This window comes from Austrofundulus limnaeus, unplaced genomic scaffold (assembly GCF_001266775.1).
Source record: "Austrofundulus limnaeus strain Quisiro unplaced genomic scaffold, Austrofundulus_limnaeus-1.0 Scaffold100, whole genome shotgun sequence".
NCBI classification, from domain to species: Eukaryota; Metazoa; Chordata; class Actinopteri; order Cyprinodontiformes; family Rivulidae; genus Austrofundulus; species Austrofundulus limnaeus.
In genome coordinates, this window is record NW_013952502.1 from 428,972 (window position 1) to 453,830 (window position 24,859).

The 24,859-nt window shown below is 38.3% G+C and overlaps 1 protein-coding gene across 1 annotated transcript in view; it reads right to left on the reverse strand.

Annotated features, from left to right (window-relative positions):
- The window catches only part of plxdc2b (plexin domain containing 2b), a 78,737-nt gene that overhangs the window by 38,459 nt on the left and 15,419 nt on the right, over nt 1-24,859 (reverse strand). The window contains exon 2 of the mRNA XM_014013324.1: nt 5,718-5,941. Within this exon, the coding sequence (XP_013868778.1) occupies nt 5,718-5,941 (224 nt within the window). The remainder of the gene's footprint in view (nt 1-5,717; nt 5,942-24,859) is intronic.

Genomic DNA, 24,859 nt, shown 5'->3' on the forward strand with positions numbered 1-24,859 from the left:
GTATTTTCCCTTCTCTTCTCTTCAGTTCAACTCTATCTTCTCAATCAGCACATGTATTAGTTTAACGTCTGCTAAGCACATTAGAGTAAGTCTGTTAACTTCCTGTACTCTTCAGAAGCCTGGACCAGACTGCAAAGTCAGGTCAACCATTTATAACAGGAACATTTATGGACTTTTGTAAACCTCCAAGCAGGAGCCTGTTGAATTTTATTGTTTCCTGTGCAGAATTAGGAAGAAGGCTCGTGTTATCTCTTTCCCTCTGAGTCTAGTGATACATTACAGCTGTGTCTTTTATCTAACACACTATTAAAGTTAATGTGCTGAACCAAGAGTTGAGAAGGGGCTTCCTTTTCTTCTGACTGTGAGCTGACTAATAGGAACTCGCACTGCTCTGTGGTTACTTTGTTACATGGGTGGCAACAGTCAGAGCCACTTCACTTCGGTTGTCAAAAGGCCGATCCTTGCATTKTCAGTTCCCTTTGCTTTGAGGAATAATATTTGCTTGTTCTCATAGATTTATAATCTAATACTTTGCCTCAAAGTCCAGACTTGAATATCAGACAGAGGGGTCTATTGTTTCCAATTAGGGGAAATCTTTGTGGAAAGTAGCAGAAATGTGGGAGATGAATCATGCTGGTTGTGTTACAACTGATTTATTTGCAGAAGTAAACTTGTGCTGCCAGAGGCTTTTCGTCACAGCTCTCAGTACTGATGATTCATGTCAGCACGAAGAAAAAGGCCCCTGCTGGCAACTTTGTTCAGCCCCTCCATTCCAGAACAGAAGGAAAAGCAGACACACAAGCAGAGCAAGCTTCAACTGAAAAAAAAAAAACACATTAAGTCCATTTTAAATCCATATACCTTTACCTAAAAAATTATTGCAAACAAGGTGAGGTATTTACAGTTAACAGAAAAACTGAAAAACCTCATCATTACAGCTGTCTTGAATGMCATTTAGCTAAATCTATTAATCAAAACCCTGTTTTTCTAAAACAGAGGATAAGAAGACACCGTGTTTTGCACATAAAGACAGATGGTGACGCTCGTCTCAGATGACCTAAATGTTTCACTCAGTTTTGAGGACAAATTGCGGCTGAGCAGATTGTTTTTAACACACAATAAATAATTTGCTGTGTTTTCGTTTAATGGCTGGCACTGAAATACAGAAGGCAGGCAATAAAATTTGTGTCATAACAATGTGTCCTCAACAAAGTCATTGAATATCTATAAATTAAACTATTTTTTTAAGTCTGTAACACATGAAAATGAGGAAACTACTAATTCACAAAAAAATAGAGATTAACTTTTAAAAATTGAAGTGTTCCTAAAACATCAGTGGAGTTGGGTCTATATTTCCTTTACAGCACATTATATGTGCTTTTTGAGCTACATTTATATCTTCCTCTTGTAAAAGAACATTAGACMTATTTTTAAATTTTACACACAACTTGAGGATAACTAGATTTAAAGATGCTGCACAGTAATGTTAAGAGACTCAAACTCTTCCACTGTGCTGGAACATTTAATGAAAACTTGTACAGAAATGCTAAAACTTGATGAAAATGGAGAAAACAAATGTGTCCTTTTTTTCTCTGTTTTTTACTTGAGCTGCCAAGAGCATCATTATTGCATCACACTGAGCTCTGTATGTTACGCAACATACAGTATTTTCACTTCTGAAAGGTTCTACAGAACCTTGATAAAAAAGATGTAAAGCTTTACTCCATTGAGATTTTGCCAGGAGTCTCACTAAACCTTATTATAAAGCTTYTTAAAACTATTTTAAGTTAGTTGATGCTGGAATTTTCTTGTTTTCTTTTGTGTAACACAAGAAAAGCCGGCTAAAACTTTAAATCCCTAAGCGACGATCATGCTTCAGCGAAAATGTTTTTTGAATAAATGAATCAGTAGTTTGGTCTTAAGAGGCTTTTTCTCCCTAAACCAGCACATTGCTTCGTGACATTGTATTAAACTGAGAAAAATGCATTAAGATGTCGCCATCGATCATGTGTGCAGCTCATCTTCAGCTGATAATGTCTGCCATCCATTATTTCTAACTGGGCTCTGTCTGCTTAAAGCATCTTGGTAGGACTGAAACATATACCRGTTAGGAATAATTTAAACTTCCTTGATCAGTAGATAAAGAAACAGAAACAAATGTCTTCATAAATATAAAGGCTGAACTTTGATTTGATCTTTTTTTCATTTGGAAAATATAGCAAAACTCAAAGGATTAAAAAATAAGTAAAATGGATTTGAAATGGTCTAAATTTTGGTTTAATGTAACAAATGACCGATTCAATCTAAACCAGATCAAATCAAATAAACAAATATGAATAGCACTAATCAATGTTTCAAAGTGGGGGCCACAGCCACAGCCAGAGGGTGCTGGGGGGAAAGCTGGAAGGAAGATGTGAAAAAAATAACTTGGAAAAAAAATGGAAAACAGCTTTATTTATTTTATGATAATGATTTAAAACATTATTTTAAATTGAATATATATTTTATAATACAATTTCTAATACTGTATATTGTAATGTATTTAAGGGACTTAAGAGATGTTTACTTTATTTAGCTCGGTTCTGATCATCATTATATTTGTTGTAAAATATTTTTTTCAGTTGGAATATAAAACATGTTTGACATATTTTATAGCACTGATTGTTTATAGCATTCCAGATCTCATTTGCAAGGGAGGCACTGGCCTGAAGGCAACATATTGGAGAAACCGGAGTACCCAGAGAAAACCCACGCAAGCATGAAAAAAGACCCCAGGTCCGAACCGAGGGTCAAACCCAGGATCTTCTTGCAGTGAAGTGTAGTGGTGACCACTACAGAGGCATCAGTGCTTACCACTGAGTCATGGTACTCCCATTAAGCACGTATTGTCTTGTTTTGTCTAACAAACAAAAAAAAAAGGCTGAAATTTATGCAGAAATGAGTTCACGTGAAGAGCATTTCCGACCACGGGACTGTCTTAACATGGGAGAGATACGGTAATGCACTGACAAACATTTGGTCTTGTAGGAATCTCTTCACAAAGTGAGACACAAAACAAACAGATTGTTGCAGGTTTTAAAAATGAAACAACTGTACTGCAATGATTCAAAACACGTCAAATAGAAGTGGCAGCGTGATACACAGACCCAAACATCCAACACAGCTGCATCAAGTGCTTTTATTTTCAGTCTGAAAACATTGAGACAGACTGTAGCTCAGTCTAAGTGTGGACATGTCAGTGCATGTGATTAACTTATCTTTATTTTAACACAGGAAGTCATTTTGCTCCATTAGTCAGGCTGCAGTTGGGATTAAAAACAAAACATTGTATGTAATCTATCATTAGATTGGCTTATTATTGTCGGTAAAATTGATCTTCTCATGACAACATCCTCCAACGTTTGCCTGTAAATCTGTTGCTTTGTCTGGCTGAACTAAATGTGTAACGTTGCACAGACTCTAAAGGTCCACTAAGGAAAATTTATCATCCCGACTTACTAAAATTCATCTGGCTGGAAGTTTCATTTTTATATGTGCTTTAAGTTCAGACGAGACCCATAAAGTCTTTCTCCAGCCTGAGCAGCTGTTCAGAGYGGCTGGAAAGCAACTGTGTTACACATTTTTATCTCAACAACATATTAATGTAAATATCCTGATTGTTACTGAGTGATATACCAGGGATGTTTACYATTACATCCTGGTGACAAAGACAAATTTTATGCTTTGTGGGTTTTATTTCTCCACACAGGTCTACTCAGCTCGGCCGCAACTACCATAAATTCAACGAGGCTAGGATTTACTGATGGCAGCTGTCGATCTGATGTGTCTGAACTCATTGATCCTGCAAACAAAATGTACAATCCAATGTTTTTAAACCTCTCTGAAAGGATATTTCTCAYGTGGCACTTCAAGTTTAACATGCATGTATACATGTWTAACATTTATTTAATTATTACCACAGATGCTTATTGGAACCATGAGACATAAATATTGCAGATGCTTTAATAAGTGACTGATATATCTTGTCTTTATCCACCATCAGCTGTTGATATCCATTTTAAATGGTGCCACATTTGTAAGGAATATGCATCTGTGGGATGAGCAGTAGAGATGAGTATGTGGKTTTCACACATGAAAAAATTGCCAAATTTTCTCTGCCAAACAGCTAGATTTGCCGTTATTGACTCTTGTTTTAAGCTTACACTAGGTTCTGCCAGTCAGGTGCCCACTATAAGATTTATTGCCAAGAAGCATTGTTCCAACAAAGTAATAATCTACCAAACAAACAAACAAGTGTATTTATCCTAAGTATATTTGATTTAATAATCAGAGTTTCTTGGAATCGGCAAATACCCAAGCTAAAGTACTTGTTCTCATACTTGGCTTCAGAAAAACTTGTGTCCATACACACAGTATATACAGTAAATAGCTGTACACAAGCATTAAAGTGCAGATGTTTCCTACAGCAGACCATATTTTGTTCTGTTATTGCTTTTCTTATTTAATGTTTTGTTCAAGACGGAAAAGCTGACCCTGAATTTCGCTCCCTTCAGCTCACTGAACTATTTCAGCGTGTGCAGCTTAAAGTGGCCTGTGTACACTTGCGTGTGGGTGAATGTTTGCAGCTGACGATCAAAGCTTCCACCTTCATCTCTGCGAGACGTGAAGCTGTGAACCTGAGATGATTAGAAGCCAAGGGGAAACCTAACAAGCTGTCTAAACCCAGGCGCCCACCGTCATTATGACTGAACTCCTCGGTGCGGAGCCGCAGACGAGACCAGCTGATGCCGTTCGTTCCCACGGACTCGAGCACGGGTCAGACACGGCTTTTAATCTCCTGCAGGTCCTCCAATCAGCGCTTGTTGTAGGAGTCTGGGTTAATTTCCTGCTTTAGAGTCTTCAATGTTATATTTAATATGATCCATTCCAACAGAGAAGGTGGATGAACACCTGAGAGCTGAAATGGATTTTATATTAAATAATATAGCTTTAAGGAACCATTTTGTCTTCTTATTCATTACTAAACAGCAGTTTTTCTTAGAGGATTCATGTTTTACTTCAAGGATGTGACCACCCAGAATACACAAACTAATGTGACATAAATACTGTATATCTGGACATTTCTAAGCATTTTCTTTTTCTAAATTATTCATAGTGACAAAAACCTACAATAAGGAAGAACACTATAAACTCTATGATTCAGTGGAACAGACTCCATCTATTGCTGGCCAAAGTACGTATATCAACATCTCCAAATGAATTTGACAAGGGCATAATGATGTCATTTCTCAAATACGTCCATGCAAAATTAAGCTAGCTGCCATGTTCCCTCGTCCTGACCACACCTTTTCGCTCATCCTCCACACTTGGCCGTGCCCCTCAGTGTCTCTAGGCACCGCCCACTTTGTTGGAATTTTTTTAGTTTGCCTGAGGGCGGGGTTAGTTACATTTTAAAGCCGCAGCATGGTCCACAGGACGGCGCTGAGCTGTCTTGACAGAGTCAAACTTCTGGTTTGATAAAAATAAAAAAGACGTTTTTTTGGTTTTTGGAGTATAAAATTAACAGTTTTTGATTTTCAATATCTGTTTTTAAAGTGAAAAATCAAAACAAAACAAAAAAACTCAATGACCAAGAAGTACACGGACTTCTAAAGGAACTCAAACTACGATWCGTCACGCTTGGCTCTTCCACGACACGACACTCAACTCAGAGTTACCTCTATCTGGGAGCTGTTGTCGGTATCTTCCGCAGACAATAGACCCGGAAAACTTTCGGGGTCCTCCGGTTCTGCGTTCTGATCTTGCTCTTGGCTGGCCCGGTTGCTGTCCATGTTTTGAGGTTTTGGGGGAAGCCATCTCCTCCACCGGTGACTGAACAGCTTCACCTCCACTGCAGAGCTCTCATCTCCAGCTTGCCTCTGCACATATGAGTAAAAGACCCCTGAGGAAACAGAAGGGAAAGTCTGACTATAGAAGAAATACATAAAAAAATAAATAAATAAAACAAAGCATCACAACAAAGGAAAACCACCTCACTGTTCAGACCTTTTGAAATGATTGTAGAAAGATTCCACTTTTGTCACCGTCTCAAAATTCAACTAATTTCCTCCAAGTGGAGGACATTCAATGAACTTTATACAAGAAGTAGGATATTTGTTCTTCACAACCATTTAACCAAACCCCAATTCAAAACATCTAATTGCTTTAAGGCTGTAAATTTAGGTAAATAAATGTGTAAAAAGGGGCCACATATACGCTCTCACTGGTGCGTTACATGACACAACATTAACTCAAGCACCCTAAATTTAGTGCCAAAGTGAAATGAATAATCTGCTGCAGTGTTACTAAGTGCCAGGTGCGCACYTCAAACTGTTAAATTTCTTCACCATAAGGCAGTTTTTAAATCAAAAGGCCAGGGAAGGTTTAGACCATTAATTTTGTGGCTCTTCCTCAGAAACACACTCGTTTGCAAAATGTTCTCAAATCCTTCAGGAGATTTTTTTTTCTGCCTGGAACCAACGTGCGTGATGACTCAGCAGCTAAACCAGCGGGCCACAGACAAGGTCATCAAGGTCTACGAGGAGTCTGAATTCAGACTCTGACAGAAATGCTAATGTGGTAATTTAAACACTTTATTAATAAGCAATCTGCAGTTAAAAATCTGTTGGGTTTGTCCAATAAAAACAAGCAGATCTTTCATTGTTRCATCATAAAAAATGAATATAAGAACTGTGCTGCTGGTATGGCTCACATTTAAAGCAACATGACATTTCATCAAATGGTAAATGGTACTGAACTTATAGAGCGCTTTTCAAGTCCCTCCGGACCCCAAAGCGCTTTACACTAACAGACATTCACCCATTCACACACACATTCACACACTGATGATGGCAAACTACACTGTAGCCACAGCTGCCCTGGGGCACACTGACAGAGGTGGGGCTGCCATGTATCGGCGCCACCGGACCCTCTGACCATCATTAGTAGGCAAGGTGGGTGAAGTGTCAAGGACACAACGACTGAGACGGCTGGACGGGGGATCGAACCAGTGACCTTCTGGTTCCAGGACGACTCCCCTAACCACTCCGCCACAGCTGCCCCAAGGTAAAAATCTCATTCTATTAAAGTGTTGTTATCAGGTTCTGGTGACAAAACTAAAAGATTCTCGGATATTTTTGACAACTAGCATGTTCTGCTTCCATGTGTGGGCACAAACTATATGGTAATAAGTTGTGTGCAGTTAGGCAAAATGAGGAGAAAGTGAGTTCAGAAACTATAAAGATAATGCCTAACTATAGTTTTGTAAACATATTGCACATATACCCCTTCACACCGAAAATGTTACCTCATAGTAAAAAATTAAATCTACCATCGACTCCAGTCAGACTTATAGTCTTTRGAGGACATATCATCCAAACTCTATTTTTTTAGCCCCTTAAATATGCTTTGTGTACTCGGAGTCTCTAGGAGTGCAGAAAAGATTAATTTAGTGATATTTTTATTTTCTGTTTGGGTCCTAATTTTCAATCCGTTCAGTTTTCTCTATTCACTATTACGTTTTCTTGAACAACTTCACAAATTAACCAAAGTCATGGACGTCTGGCTAACCATTTTGCAAATCTGCTATTTTTATTTCTTGCAGTAATTTTGTAGTTTAAGTTCAAGGATGCCAAGGCTACAAGTGGATGGACAAGTTTCTCTTTATTGATCAGGGTTTCCCCCAGAAACCCTGCTAAACCCAGTGGTAAATGCTTTGAAAGGCTGGTTAGAGACATCTGCTCTTCATTGCCCGCCARTTTAGACCCACTGCAGTTTGCCTATAGGCAAAATAGATCAACAGATGATGCAATAGCAATGACTCTCCATATTGCCCTCTCCCACCTGGACAAGAAGGACACATACGTGAGAATGCTGTTCGTGGATTACAGCTCKGCTTTCAACACCATCATTCCTTCAAGACTTGACAACAAGCTCRGGGATCTGGGTTTGAACAGTTCCTTGTGCAGCTGGATCCTGAACTTCCTGACGAGTCGACAACAAGCAGTAAGGATGGGCACAAATACATCCATCACACTGACCCTCAATATTGGAGCTCCTCAGGGCTGTGTGCTCAGCCCGCTACTGTATTCTTTGTTCGCATGACTGCACTGCCAGACACAGTTCCAACATGATCATAAAGTTTGCTGATGATACTATGATCATGGGCTTGATCTCTAACAATGAATTGGCCTATAGAGAGGAAGTTAACATCCTGACTAATTGGTGTACAGAGAGCAATCTTTCTCTGAACATCAGCAATACCAAGTAGCTGTTAGTGGATTTCAGAAAGCAGAAGAGAGCCAGGCAAATCCTCTTCCCAAATCGCTTTTGTCAAGGGCAGCCTGGGCCTTAAGACAACCTTGTAGGTTTGTTTATTAGTGATGGACTGAATTCTTGTTTGGATAAGTTTCTGTCCCTCCACGACCCTAATAGGATTAAGGTCTTARATAAATTAATAACAAACTTAATTTCATAGCTCTCATCCCATGCTTACAAAGTGCTGCATGTTGTTGATCCTATGCAAATAGTTATGGCTCGAGGATAGAGAAAACTGCTGATTCCTCCGCTATTACTCTGCAATGCTTCTTTTGTTATAAGACAGAAGTCGTAAGGTTTAACAAGCAGGGAATATTTCCTGTTCCTTCCCTCCTGTCAAGTTCTTCATGCTGTCCTCTTCTTTCCTCCTCGACTGCTGGTTCCCCGAAGGGGAGGAGTGAGGCGATGGGAGCCAGCAGAGAAGCTTAAGATGCTAATTCACCCAAAGAGGGGGCTGACAGATGCACTTCATTAGGAGTAAAATAGGAGATGAAGCTGCTGGTTGTAGTGGGTGATGATGTGCAGTGGAAGAATTTGTCTGTGCAGACTGCAGAGTAAGAAATATGGCTGAGATGACAGTGTCATAATTCGCATTAATTACTTTTTGGTGAATAAAAAAATCCCCTTTAGTCTGTAATGTTAAAAATCAGAAACTGATTCAGATTTTCTGCTGTGGTTCTGGATTCACACACTCAAATTTTAAACAACCCTACTGASAKGARAAAYGATAGCCATTCATCAAAAATTTAAAAACTTCCTTTTTGGATTAAAACAAGCTGTACGCCAATGTCTCCCAGTACTGAGGGCTTTGAACAGTGAATGTTTGTAGTTTTTTTAAAAGTATTTTTCTAGACTGGAATTAAACTGGGAATACAAGTAAACTTTAATGCTTTTGGTGCAAGATATTCAAATCGGTAGAGGTTACAATGTGTTTAAGAACAGAGGTAGTTTGTTTTTTATCCTGCTTTTTCCAAGGTGTAGCGTGATGGGTCATGGCGAGCGAAGGGAGCAATTTTATCAACCAGGAACAATGGCAGAGCCAGTGGCCAAATGTGGTATTTGAGCTGGCATCATTAATATGTAAAATAAAAGTGATTTTTTTCATTAATTAACATTTAATTAACCTGGAAAATCCCATTGAGATCTCAGACCTCTTGCAAAGGCCTGGGCCTGAAGGTAACCTATTGTACATGTTTTTGATCTTATTGAAATGATCTTTAGAAAACAGCAGTGTTTAAACTTTTTTCCTCTCAGTTTTGTTGTTCAGACTCTGCAGCAGCTTCTTTTGATCAACTGCTCACTTCTAAAACAAATATTCTCAGYGTACCTCTAATCCTCCCTGACAGCCACACAGTTCCTAATGGCCATTAGTCACATCCATGCAGACAAACAGCACAGACCTTTTCCTGTAAATGGCCAAAACATACACTAAAGCATCCCTACAAGCTCTTCCAGTCCCACATAAACATTTATTTTATTCTTTAAAAGGATCCTTTTCACCTCAGTGAAAGGCTGGAAAACACAGCCTTGAATAATTGGCTCTCCTTTCTCAGAGTCCTCCTCAGCGGACGKTCATGATGAGTCACTTCTTTACAGGATCACATGTACCTGCATTTCTTGACAGCACCTCCTCTGTGGCACAGGGATGGCAGAGTATCCTGTTATCCACAGGAAAGTTAGAGTTTATTGTAATGGATTTAGGAGGGTAAAAAGGGTAAACCCCAGAGGGACACCAAAAATCCCCCTCTTTCAGGACAAGTCTTCTCCTCAGGGGTGAGACTGCTCCTCAGCTTTTGTGAGGGGAAACCTTTTCCTCCTGCATTTCTTTCAGTGCCTCTAAAAGCCCCCCACATGCTTTCACCCGAACTCTGTCGAGCAGCCTTGTTGGCCAGACTAATGTCTGTCAACACCTCTGATTCACAAACACAGAGGCTGTAATTTGGTTCCACAGAAAACCATTCAAGGAAACCGAGGTGGTCAAAACAAAATTGCAGGAGAAACTTTCTGTCTGCACCTTTTCTTTTCATTTGGTTTCTGCTTTTCCCCCCCCACTTTTCTTTGTTCTCAACAGACGTGGAACTGCTGCCTGCTAGACACTACACGTGAGTCATGTACATGGAATCTGCTTCTATGCTTCTGCATGCATGTAGCCTGCATCATTTCTGCAAAACAGCATCCACCCATCAACATCTTCCTRCCACTGAGCATCAGAGTGCTTAATTTAGTGACCAATAAAAGCTGTTCTATTTGGAAACCAGCTAATAAATTCTTACTCAGGATGTAATAAACATCTGCGCACATTCACTCATAAGGTCAGCATGGCTTATTTGACATTAAAAAAGGAATTAGACCTCTGCTGCTCAGAAAAYAAGTATAATGAATGACATGTTTGTGCCACCCGTTTGATGCTAATGCTAATGATTTTTGTACAGAGCATTTACCCATCTCAAACCCTTGTGTGAAGGAATATTAAATTGTTACCCACGTATGTAAGTTTTAAAAGTATTAAAGGAGCAATATCATGTAAAATCAACTTTGAGTTTTATATCATGTTATGTTATACTCTCATAAAAAACATGCTCAAAGCCTTGCTCTGACTCATTCATGCATGTTTGAGAAATCCTGCAGCGTTTTTAGGCAGCCATGCTGAGGAGCAAAATGACAGGTGGGGACCAGAAACGCCTTTTGGTACCAGAAACGCCCCGGGACGTGTCTTTAAGCCGAATTTCCTCATGGCAGAGCGCACCCCCTCCCCCTCCCCACACACCCTGCCCATGACCCCTGCAGGATCTCAGGTCAAAGTGAAARTGAAACCTAACTGTCTGCTGAGCTCTCAACGTTAGTTCTCACTCAGTGAAGCTCTTTTCAGATTAAAAATACCTTTGAGGAAATGTATTTTCAGATGCCAAGTAAACTGCATCGAGTAAACGCCACCTGTCATCAAACAAACACATAAATATAAAAAAAGCTGACTGCTTTAAAATGTTAAACACAGGTAGAGACAGAGAGTCAGCACTTGCAGCAGATTCAGTTTCGACGACAACTTATGAAGTGATGAGAACATTCATCTGAAGGTGTTTCAATCTGAGCTAATCGGCGCAKTGGAACAAGTCTAGACACGGAGTTAAATAATGCAGAAGCAGAAAGAACAAATAGCTTTTTGTCCACATTTCAATACGGTAAAAATCCCACTGTTCAAATTCAGAATCAGGTGCCAACATCTGTCCTTTCCTGGAACACAAACYCTGTTTGCTGAAGAGATCACAACACGTATCTTTCTTCTCGACTGGCTTCTTTTTACAAAAGGAATTAAAGAAAAATGCCTTGTTTAAGCATTTGAATCAACACGCTGTAGGACATACCACATATCACATAAACAGAGACTTGTACTGACTTCTGCTGATATGCTTCTTGTTGCTGGAACAATAAAGTTTAGCAGAAAAGCTCCTGGCAACAGAGCAATCACAAACACACAGAGGGGTGAGCAAGCACTCTGGGATTGTGGCCAAATGTATTAAAAATAGAGGAGAGTCCTGGAGACTATAAAACATTTTTCCCCAATCTGAAAATGTTAATTACAAATTGGCAGAGGCTGAAATTTATGAGAAGGAGCCTGATATTGCATTCACACTGCTCATGGAGGACAGGTGTCACTGCATCTGAGAAGACGTTAAAAAGCCCAGAGGGACAAAGACTGAATCAAAATGAGGAGGAGCCAGCAATTTATTCATTAAAGCTTTAACTGTGATTAAAGCAAGACTTTAAGAGAAGCGTTGTAGGAGGGCTRCTCATTTGGCTCAGGAGACTTTGCTCAAAATAAGCAAATAATGGGAACACAAAACCCAAACACCACTAAGCACCCAGAAACATACCCAAGCACAAAGTACCAAACCTCAAAACACAGGCTTTAAAGCATTTGGAGTCAACCATCAGAGGGCTGGCTGTCACCGCTGCGGCTCTCTTTATRCAACTGGTGGTTGCCTTAACTCTGTTGTTGGTCAGTGCAGGAAGTACACATAAAGATCCTTTGAAMAAAAAACYYAAACAAAAAGTCATGGAGGCAGAAGGATTACAACGAGGAAAGTGCCTTCTGGAGGAACACAAGCTTTCAGGACTTTATAGCTCCAGTCAGGCTCAGTGTCTGCCTCGTGTTTCCACAGACTGAGGGATCGTCCGCAAGAATGATGAAGCACCGCTGTTKGATTTTATTGCACTTTTTCCAACTTTCCCACTTTCAAGAGAACCTGGGCTTTGAATCACTCCATAATGAGAAGTCAGTGCTGGCAGGGCAGGTTTCACCAAACAATAGAGCTTTCTACAACAAATTACAGTAAGAAGAAAATCTCTCACAGCAGCACCCCTCTTTTCTTCCAAGAATTAGAGTCTCCWGCAATCTTCTAAAATGGTCTTGATCAAYAGCTCTCCAAGTCTTCTGAASGTCTTTCAAAGTTTGTCTTTTGAMACTTTTCYACCTTTGCTTTTTCATTCGCTTTCAGAAGTGGTGGACAAACTGCTCAATTTCCTAATGCCTGGTTCACACGGCAAGATTTTAAAATAGTGGTCGCACAGAGCAAAACTTTAACAACTGTAGTTTTTTTCACACCCAAGTTGTCAGAGAAAAAAACTTGTTTTTATGTATTGTYACCCACAGAGATGATAGAAAAAGATGTGGACATTAGTTGAGTCATAAATCCATCTTGCTAATGTAACAGTTGTCTTCTGCTATGATGATGATGAAGATGAGGGCGCAGCAGAGGGTCAGTTCAACAGGCAGAAGCTCATTGTATGGCAGGCAGATATTACATTTATTTGGCTTCACCACACTTATATTCTAGTTATCTGAAATTGTTTTATGACAGGACTATGTGCACACTTAAGCCCCTTAAGGTCCTGTCACACTGTAACATTTTAGTCAACTTACGCCAAATTAAAAAATTATGTCTAAATTACTAATTTTACTTGAAGTACTGGTTATAACATCCACTTTGTTTTGATATTGTTGAAAATTGAAGAAATGTTTTCTTTGTTGTTGAAACTGTTTTGCAATATATGTAAAACATTCTTCTGTACTTCTGTTATGTTCATTTGCACTACAGCAAAAATGCTGGGTTTGATTATGACTACAGTTTTCTGCAAAATAAATGCTCTAAAAATTACATTATCTTTACTTTTTATGATAACTTTCTACCGYGATATATRCTGCTACCGTGAAGGGAATAAATTTATATCCTGATATGAATTTGAGGTCATACCACCCAGCCCCATCCTACTGGTCAAAAATATTACTCCAATAAAATTACATGTAGCTCTGTCAAATTATTACATAAGTTAAAGTATGTGAGTATGTACTTAAGTATTGAAAGTACTTAACATTCTGAAGCTTTTTAACATTGGATTTCACTTGAGTGTAGTTGAGAATCAATCATCCATCCATCCATCCATCCTTTTAACCCACATCTTTCTTTCAGGGTCACTGTGGTCACTGCCCAGAATGGGTCGTAAGTCCATCACAGGRCCACATAAAAACAAACGAGGCTAACAACCAGTCACACTCACTCACACCTAGAAACAGTTTTGTAGTTAACAATTAACCTAACCACACAGCCGAAACAAAAAGTAGATCCAGAAACATTTAAAACTTCCTCCTAAAGCTGAACGCTTCCTTGTTTCAGCCTCAGAAGAGTTTCAGGTCATAAACTCAATGACTCACTTGTGTCTGTATATTTATTGGCTAAATATACAACTACTCCCACAGTTTAGACAAAAACAAGAGTTGAACATTTTACACAAAGCACAGACAGTATGTGCTGGTTTGAACTCTACCAGTACAGCTATAATAAATGTCTCTATAGTTACAGAAATCTGCTCCTAAAAACAAACTGACTCTGGTTACCTTGAAGGTGAGAGTTTAATCAAAACCGCTTTCAAGTGTTTTCTTTTTTTTTCCCTCACCGTTGATTCAATTAGCTCTCAAGCACTCAACTTTGACTTTTTTTTTTATTCAAAACAATGTTAATCAGACTTAAACTACTCAACAGATTGCTCCTTCAGTCTTCAATGATGAAAAAGTAAAGTATATATTCTAGCAAAGCTTTAAACTATTTAGTCATTTGAGCCCGATGTGATCATGGATAATTCTCTGGCCTGTTTGTTGTCTGATTTGATCACGTTACTTGCTGCACAAAAGGTTTCACTTCAGCAGTTACCTCTACTATTGTAACTTTGATTAATCAAGCTCATTTGAAACAAATTGATCAGCGTGGCTGCTTTAGGCTAATGAATCACTTCTACGCTGCTGTCAGTCTGAAGCCAATCAATTGGAATGGCAGCTCAGGGACAATGTAGTACGTGCAGAAGAAATGTCTCACGTTCTGTCTGGAAGGAGCTCTGATTCCTTTTAGTGTGTAAAACGTTCTGAGTTTGTTTGAGCCAATGTCTGCAGTTATCTGTGACATGTACTGTAACTCAGGGGAAGTCTTTCTGAGTGCCATGTAGTCCTTTCAGACCTGAGGAGTCCAGCTGAGGTCGAGAGGATCGTGGAGCCGTCTCAAGGATGCCCTCAGCTATCCAGCCTGCTAAACGTCTCCACACTAACACTGAGCTGAGAACATGCAGAACCAAACTCAGCCTTGTTAACCCATAATTTCCCACAGTTCAAACAGGTCTGACTCATGCAGCATCTGAAAAGCTGCAACATTTTGTTGGCACACATTTAACCAAAAACACAAAACACTTCACCTGGCAGGTATTGTGACATTAATTTGTTGAGGTCATAGCTGGCAAAATTTTACTATTAACTTATAACCAAAATAAATAAATAAATAAATAATTGCAGCTTGGAAAATAAAATCAGAAGTTATGCAGTGAAAAAAACTAGCTCTTTGCTGAGTTTGTAGATCTTTCTCAAAAGCATTAAAAGGAAATAAACTCTTAAAAAACTCTTAAAAAGTCCTGGTTTTCAGCATTTATTCCCTAATTATTTTAGATAAATCCAACCAACATCTACTGTGCTTACAATAAGTCAGTTTTTAGCATTAACAGACGGCCACATCTTCACCAGTAAAATTCTTTATGACAGAGCTGATTGGCGGCAGATCCTAAATATGTGAGAAATAAACAAACAAAAAACATCTCTAAATCGAAATATGCATTACACATGTTTTTCTCCAAAAACTGGGTAATTACTGCTAAGAATATGTAAACATCTACTCAAGATTTAGAAAAAAAAAACTTGGAGGAAAATAAAAAAAACTGCCAAAAATTCCATTTCTTTCCATCTTCAGCCAGAAGACAACAGAAAATCTGTAATAATGAGACTAAATATGCCAATAGAGCCACAGCAAGAGCGCCCAGCATTCATAATAATTATTATAAATATATTTATGTCCTTCTGTTCACGTTGAGCTGAAAACAGGAGATCATTCCACTGGAAACAGTATTTCAGTGAGTCGTGTGTATCTGCTGACAGCCTGAATCCCACCCAAGTGCTTCAATCTTTCCGTTCAACGCCGGTGACATCAGCAGTTTACAGGAAATCAATAGTAAATTTTGTTTACAACACAACTTTCATGCCTCACTGGGAGCTTTCCTGAGCAGAAAATGAGACCAGTAGAGCAGCGTCACGGAACAGACAACGCAATTTCTGAGCTGGAGTCGAAAAATGCGTCCTATGTCAMTTTGATTCAGAAATCAGCATTGATATTGCACAGATTTCCATGACATGACAAAGTGAAGTTGTGACTTTTTTTTTTACTTCAACTATCTTGAAAAGGATTTAAATGGGCTTATTTGCTATAAAGTATATTTCCAGTATTGTCTTGTTTTTGTTATAAATGTGATTTTTACCCCAGGCTCCATCAAAACAGCAGGTGGATTCAAAGACAGTGAATTAAAATTAGCGATCTCTTTTTGTCAGTCTATTATTAGAGAGAAAATTAGTTTCCCYCTCTTCTCACTTTAGAGTCTGCATGCCTCTGCAGGTCCATCCTCTTGTGTTCAAACACTCCTTCTCATGTCAGTCACTTCCACAGCCTGATGGCTGCAGTGAAACGTGTGCCGACATGCATCCAGGTGGTAAAAAAGGGGTCAAATTAAACAGACCTTGTTGTTGATCCTGCCTGTGAYTTGCACCARTTCTSGAGAAAAATAAAAATGGCTACTGATTTAAACCCAACATAAATCAGGAGTCATTTTGAACTTCGGGATTAATGGAGCCATTTGATTTGTTTTGCTGAGTCTTTAACAAAAACAGACAGCTCTGTGGCCTCCGAGTAACAGCCGGGGATCCTCTGAATGCAAATATGTTGCAGTCACTTTTGCTTTCTCTCTCTTTTGTTTTCRTCCTGTTTTGTTGTTTAGTGAGCTGTCAGGAGGAAGGTTAGTTTTCACTTTCTGAGGTGAAAATGAAAAGCGAAGGAGGAAGCGGAGGCAGAGAGATAGAGAGATGGAGGAGTTTAGTCCACACCAAACCTTCATGATGGTTGGGTTTTTTGCACCTGCCAGTGAGATTTAATGCAGGGAGAGTGCTGCACTAAAACCTTCGAATAAAATCTTTGTTGTGGACTAGGTAGATCTCAAACATTTGTGTGGAAAAGCTATTCTCAGAATCCACTCAGGCTTTGAAAGAAAATCTCCCCATTTTGAAACTTTCAAGTGTTACAAGTGCGCCTCAACCCCTCGGTGCCTTGCTTCTGGGCACGTTGCCACCAGCGCCGGGCTGTTCTGCTTCACTGGGGTTCATTGATCAAACTTCGGGGGGCCCACGGCACTCACAGATCTTTGGCTAAGCCCTTCTTTTTTTCTGWGTGAGAAAAGTATTCTAATTAATTTTCCTGAGTTAAAACACAAACGCGTAACGTGAGAATACAAAGTGTCTGTACTTCAWTAAAAAACAGCAAAAACGTGATCGGCTGACAAGAGAGTGAAACATAAAAAGAAGCACACAATCTTTTTTAATGATTCGGTGAAATTTTAATTTTATCTGGGACTCRATGTCAAATTAAATATTGCTACGATTTATGCCACAGGAATGCTGTTGTGGCTCAAAAGACAAATCTTATCAGTACTCAGGTACGTTTAAATCCAGATTTGTTGAATGGGTGTGAATACCATCATCCAGGGCAGAATATGTCATTCTGTCTTGTATGCTTGTGCAGTGAATATAGTTATATACTTTTATTTCCGCATGACATTTTAAACCTGACATTTAAGCAAAATCTATGTATCTGTGTTAAAAAAATAATGATAAAAAATAGTGTTAAAAAAATAATGATAAAAAATAATGCTGGCAGAATATATGACAAATCATAAAAGATGTCTTTTTATTATGAGACTTTAATATGGAATGTGTAAATACACTGCCTGGCCAAACAAACAGTCACCACCAAAAAAAAAAAAAAAAGGTCACACTTTTTGTTGGACCGCCTTTAGCTTTGATTACGGCCCACATTCTCTGTGGCATTGTTTCAATAAGCTTCTGCAACGTCACAAGATTTATTTCCATCCAGTGTTGTATTCATTTTTCACCAAGATCTTGCATTGATGATGGTAGAGTCTGACCGCTGCACAAAGCCTTCTCCAGCACATCCCAAAGGTTCTCAATGGACTCTGTGGAGCCAATCTATGTTTATGTTCTATGTGAAAATGATGTCTCTGAACCACTCTCACAATTCCAGCCCGGTGAATCCTGGCATTGTCATCTTGGAATATGCCCGTCACATCAGGGAAGAAATAAAATCAATAATAATGGGGGGGGGGGGGGGAATCAATGGAATAACCTGGTCACTCAGTGTATTCAGGTAGACAGCTGAACTCATTCTTTGAGCACATACTGTTGCTGAACCTAGACCTGACCAACTGCAGCAACCCCACATCATAGCACTTCGCTAAATCCAGGTGGTGACTCAACACGTTCTCACTCCCGACTCGTCAACTTATTGACACTTGGTCAGGTACYGTCTGCATCCAGTTTTGACACGTCGGGAAACCCCCTTGCATCAATCATTGCCGCCTGTGGCTTTTCCGGGTTTCGTCACATGGGGTCTTTGGGTTGGGGCTCTATGAGGGATCAGGATTAATGGTTAATTTTAGGTACTGAGGTTGGGGATAGGCTGTATAGGGCTAATACAAGTTAAAGTTAGGGTCTGAGACAGTTAGTTCTCGCACATTTCTCTGTTAAAAAACATGACAACGTGTTCCTCCTCCTCAGTCTCATCTCGTTAAGGACTAATGCGAGGGGGGTACCCGACGCGTCCAAAACTGGATGCAGACATCTACCTGACCAAGCATCAATATGTTGACGAGTTAGGAGTGAGAAAGGGTTAGGTGACTTTTWGTTTTTTGGCCAGGCAGTGTAAAAAATTTGTTCTAATAGGTTTTATTTTTCTTTCAGGCCGGTTCACCATTTGTTGAGTTGTTACAAAGTAAATTTGGAGGGGTGTTTTACTTGGCAAATAATTTGGCAAACTCTTGGTGTTAGAACAGTTCTCAAAGAAGTGGTGAAGAAACCAGGAACATTTCTCTTCAGTATAAAATAATATTAATAAAATTATCTATTTTTTAAAACAAAGAGTTCTACTGGAGGGAAAAAAATCTCAAAATTTCAAAGTTTTACTTTTTATGTGTCAAAAAAGGGTGTCCACAGAGGTGTTTAAAAGTCCCGTGTGGGTTATAATAAAGGAGGTGCAAACCCAGAACGGAGCCGTCACATCCACTGTGGAACTAGAAGAAGGGCCCTGAGGGGTTTTAGGGCCGGGCCGAGTCACCCTGAGCTGCTGTAACTTAAGAAACTACATGCTCTGACTTCACACCTCTGTCATGGAGGAATCCACCCGAGAAGAGCGACTGCTGGAGGCACCTCAGGTGGAAAACACAGACTCAGTCTGGGACTAACGTGTTGTCGTCCATCTATTTAAGAGTCCAAACAGTGAGCGTCCCTAATTTATCAAAATTATCATAAAGTAATCACAACAATTTTAACAATTCCTCCAACTGTTTCAAAAAATCAAGTGTGTTTTTGTCCTTGAAAAGAAAAGGCAAAGACTTTAGTTTAACAAGGAAAATAATTGCAGCATTAGCATACCATCTCAGGCTGGAAGGGACACGATAAATCAACGAGAATTCTCTTTGGTCTCGCTTCAAATGTAGCCATGACGTTTGGCAGAAAATGTGATGAAACTGATTTTTATTGACTTCCCATTTTATTTCTGACTGGGCTTTAAAACCTTATATGAAAGCAAAAAAAGAAAAAAAAAAGAAAAATAGAAACATCGATGATATTGATCAAATAAGGAAAAATTTAAAAAATCATATTTCTGAGGAAGAATTCGGAGAAAGCAGCTTCTATCTCTTACACAGAGTTTCATCGAACAGAGGCAAGAAAAATGTAATAAAATCTGCAGCAGAGAGTTCTGCAGAAGCCTGATTTATTTTTGATGAGAGCTTTCACCTTTTCTCTGTATGCTACTAGAAGTCTTTTGTACAGGCCTGTCAYGTGACTAGTTCTGTTTAACACTGTTTAAAGATGCTCCTGACTCTTTTATGGGGACTAACAAGACACAGAACCTGAGCTGTAATTACTTCTAATGAATCCACGGGGTGTTTGGGAAAAAACATTCAGACCATACTGAGCATGCTGCAAACAGCTGCATCTCCTAAACTTTGCACTGTATCAAAATACTTTAAGATCTGCTTTTGTAAGAATCTGAAAAACGTCAAGCAATAAGAACACCTACCCAACACAACTAAAGTTATTCTGACCTTGGTATGCCTTCATTTCTACAGGAAAAGAGAAAAAGGCAGCAGAAAGACGCACACAAAAAGCCAATTGACAAAAACAAGACATTGGTAGGGAATTCTTCATSTTTCTTAAAGGTTCAACTATTCATGACAAGAGTGTAGGTTGTGGAGCGTGGGCTCGGTTTGCCTGAAACCATGTCAATCAGGTTTTCCACTGTTTCTGTTTATTTGTGGCAAAGCAAAAGAAGACAGAGGAAGAAGCAAGGGATGAAAGTGGTAAAAGAGCTCAAAAGTCCTGGCAGCAAGGGAATAGAAATACATACAGTATATTTATATTTATATTGCTGACACGAGAAGGGATAACAAGCTTGCTCAACAAAAAGAAAGATGGGACTCTGTGAGGTTTAAACATTTCTGCCTTTTAGAGTCACGTATGCTGCTGTTCAGACATCTCAATTTAAAGYTACAGAATCATGAAGAAAATCACATGAATTGTTCAAACCTAGCAAGCCTCAGTAYGTGTGTGCTCCTCAATCTGAGGAGATAAGTGACTACAACAACAATATCCATAAAGACAGTCTACCTGACACAAAGGGTTAAATTGATCACTGTCCATCAGTCTGGGACAGTTAGGGGTGTCAGGGTGTCGAGGCCTTTCATTACCTTCCTGTCAGCAWGATTGTAGCCTCGTAGCAAGCTCAGCTTGTCTCCTGTCATGTCTCAGCAGGGTGCTGCCACTGCAAATCTGCCACCAGAYGCAAACACCCCGAAGAAAAGCACAGAAATCCACACGTCCCCTGCACAGGAGATGGGGATTTACTGTACCTGAGAGTTACACAGACACCCTGAGGCCTGCAGACATGGTCACACAACCGATGCATTAAAAAAAACAACAATATGACCAAGTTCAAAAATGTACTTGAAACGTTATAAAGATACTTTTCATAAACAAACTGTTATTCTCATAATGATCGATGATAATATGCAAACCTGGCATTCCTTTTAGATGTTGCCATTTTAGCATCTTTTAGCGTAAACTTTGATTCCACAGCACAGTTCTGACACACAATAGGAGCCTGCTTTCAGGAAAAGAATTTAAAAAAGACCCAAATTGTAAAAAATAATAAAGATTTAAAACCAGGTTTTTCATTTTTCTGGGACCATAAATTTATTATTGATGCTTCTTCAGTTAAAATGTATGAACAGACAGCACTCAAACAATRGAACTTGATTTTAAGGCAAAAATGCACATTTCTGCTAATAAATCAAACAGACATTTCAAAAGCCAAGAATATTTGCCTTTGATTTGAATAAAATTTCTCTTACCTTACTTAATTTCTCTTCTTTCCTCTCTGTTACAGAGAGGGTATAAAGTTTGTCTTTTACAGCCTTCAGATCAGTGGGCTGACTGTTGGCTTGATTTCTACACAGAAGGATGGAAACAAAATAAATCCACTGGTCACARCCTAATGTGGAACACAAGAATTGTTTCTGTTAAGCTATTAAAGTTGTACAAACTGAAATAAAAATATAAGTACAGGAACTGAAATTTGGTGTTCAGTTAATCAAATCTACCTTTTTTAACCTGTCACATCAGCATAAATTTATTATGAGAAGACAGATGGGAAATTATTTGCTTATTTTGCTACTTTCATTTCTTCTGGCTGAGCAGGATCGTAAACATTTATCCTCTGATCTTATGAGATCATTGCTTGGCAGATTCACACACAGATGTTTTGGTTGAGAGGTCCAAACATAAAGGAGGACTTTATCTGGAAAAAAAATGGGAGKTTTTTTAAAAGCCTCTGCTGATCTGACGAAACCCAAAACCCCTTCAATTCTTTTTCTGCTAAGTTTGATTCTGTTCTCCATGAATGCCAAGAGGAGAACAACAAAACAACTTTCACACAACTGCCCCCCAAAAAATCTAATAATTACAATAACAACATTTTTTCCTACATTTGTAAACAATAAATACACAAATGTTAATTACTTGGTCTGATTTTTGACAAAATACTTAAATGATTTGAGCTGTTTGGCTTCCTAAATAACTAAATAGAAAARAGGGCATTTGAGGCACAAAACAGTTTTAAGATGAAGCACTTTTCTTTCCATTTTATGTTCAATAAGTCTTGGTAACATCCCATTTCCAGGCCTGACTACAAGCTTTTACTTACAGTGAATGGTTAATGCAGCCTGGACTCCAATACTTACGTGGTGTCTTATATCAGTTGGAAGGACCTCACTGGGTGAAAATAGAGACTGTTGACTTTACTTGCTATAACTTAAAAAAAATCTAAATTGTTGCAGTCAAACTGTTCTTCGTTTTATTTTAATTTTATTTTTTTGTAATATAGCAGGATTACCAGCAGTCAGAACATGCTTAGTCATGTTAGATTGTATTTTTATTAAACTTAATAGTTTAGATTTCTTTATGTAATTTTGGTGGAGAGGTTCTAAACTATTGTTTAATTTTTTTTCTTACATGATCAATGAGAACATTTTTACAGATTTATGTGCAAATAGTTGTAGTAGCTACATCAGGCAAACCTAAACATAAATCTTATTACTTCAAACTGAGGTCAGTGAAAGACATACTRTATCCACAGCAGGTAAGATGTTAATTGTTTATAACCTTTTCTCAATCATTTTAACTCTGACCATTGATAAATCCTCGATTCAACAATATGGTATCATTACACATAGCTGCTTTGGTGTGAAGGAGCTTTTGCTAAATGGATCGATGTGTCTTATTTCATCTTAACCTACTGTGCAATAAATTATGTCCCTTGTGTGCATTCATCCCAGCAATCTGACATCAGTATCTCTGGTCTTGGCTGTTAGCAGGTCTGCTTTTATCCCCTCATCCATCTTTTTATCACAGTGACTTGATGTAATTTCTGCAAGATATGATTACAATCCCTTTTCTCTATTGTATTATCCCTATGTTATTGATTTCAAGGCTCTTCATCAGGTCAGCTGGCAGCAGGTGAGGGATCAGCTCAGGTGACTGGATGCCAGGACGAGACCTCAGAAACTCGGCTCGCATAATAGAAAACTGGGACAATAAGAGAGATGATCCCAAGAAACTGGGTGGAATAAGAAATGAGATAATGGAGATTGTGCAGAACAAAGAGGACCGTTAAATAGAAAAGGCACTGGGAAGGTATAAATTTTCAAAATGCCATTAACACCAGTCATTTTAACAGCACAGGTTGCAGCAATATTACAACTTCTCAGTGATGCATTAAAATGTTATTAAAACCAGTAAATTACAAGCAGAAAACAAAAAAGTAGAGGCATAGTTTTTCCATTCCAAGGGGTTTTGTTTAACTACAAAAACAACAAAGAAACTTTTAAACTATTCTTAATTTAAAAACATAAAATGTTAAAAAATCTTAAGATTTAAAAGATAGGAGCTGTATGAAGGTTAGTGATCAAAATTGCAGCTTTTTTTATGTATTTTCACAAAGAAAAAAAAACTCAAAATGAAAAGGAAAAAAGACAATGAATTTCAAAGTCTGACATTTCTTCCTGACAATACTAGGTTTTATGTTATGTTTATCAAAAACTTGAAGAACTTTTTTTTTTCAATTTTCTTCTTTTGCTGTGCATAATTTAAAAGCTCTGTATGAACAGAAAGCAAAGATCAAGACTTGGCTGCTGTTTTCAGGATCTAAGGAAGCCGTTCCCATTGCTGGAAATCTCAGCTTTGATCGGTCGGTTATAGCAGCCTGCTAAAAACTTTCAGAGTGTTGATAAATGCTAAACATTTTAAATTTGTTTCTACAAGTTGAAACTATAAAATTCCTTTAAGAAATAAAATAAAAACAACTATGTCCAATTTTGTTTGATGCAAGATTAAAAGCACTTTTGAATTCTGAAAGGGGTTTATTGAGAAATTTATGAAGTAGAAATGGTGGGCAGCTTGTGATATTTTTGTTTCTGGTTAGTTAAAAAGTATTTCATGTTGAAACAAAGCACCTCATAAGCAACTATTATAATGTCATGTCATGTTCCATGTTGCATGGAAAAATAATGGAATATGGTCTTSTGTTTCCATGTTGTATTACATTTTTATGCAACTTGTGTTTGAATCCAAATCAAGTTAACTAACTTATCTGATTACCATAATTAATACTGGTAGAAACAAAAATTACGGTTCTACATTAAACATTTTTTACATCAAAGATGTGCTTATTTATAGATATGACAGAACTGGTAATCAAAAAGTTGCAACAGAAGCAGACCTGACCTTCATCTTTATTCTTGAATGTGTGAAATTCTGCAAAGATTGCGTTCAAAAATAACCTAAGTGCTCTGAACATTTACACATAAATAGGCCATCAGTGCTGCAGCACAGAGCAGTTAATGGATCGTTGTGAAGTGGCAGGACTCACATATACTGTGCACACAAATTCAGACAAACATTTCGATTTATTTGATTCAGTCTTAAGTCAGAAATCATGTAAACATTCAGGTCAGAACTTAGTGTTTTACTTATTTCTATATTTATCGCAGCTCAGATTTCTATTTACTGATGATCTTTAGGTGTGTTTCTAGTGGCCAGTAAAGGAAAGGATCGCTGATACATTTTTTTTTCAAATCATCTCATGTCTAGTCCATCATAAAAGTCAAGCATCTTTAAATGTAGGGTCTGCTCTGACCATGAACATTGAACGACATATTAAAAAAATAAGTTTATGTGACGAATACTGATGTAGTTTGCTGTGTGTAGGAGCTTTACATGATTGAATCAATTCAAACC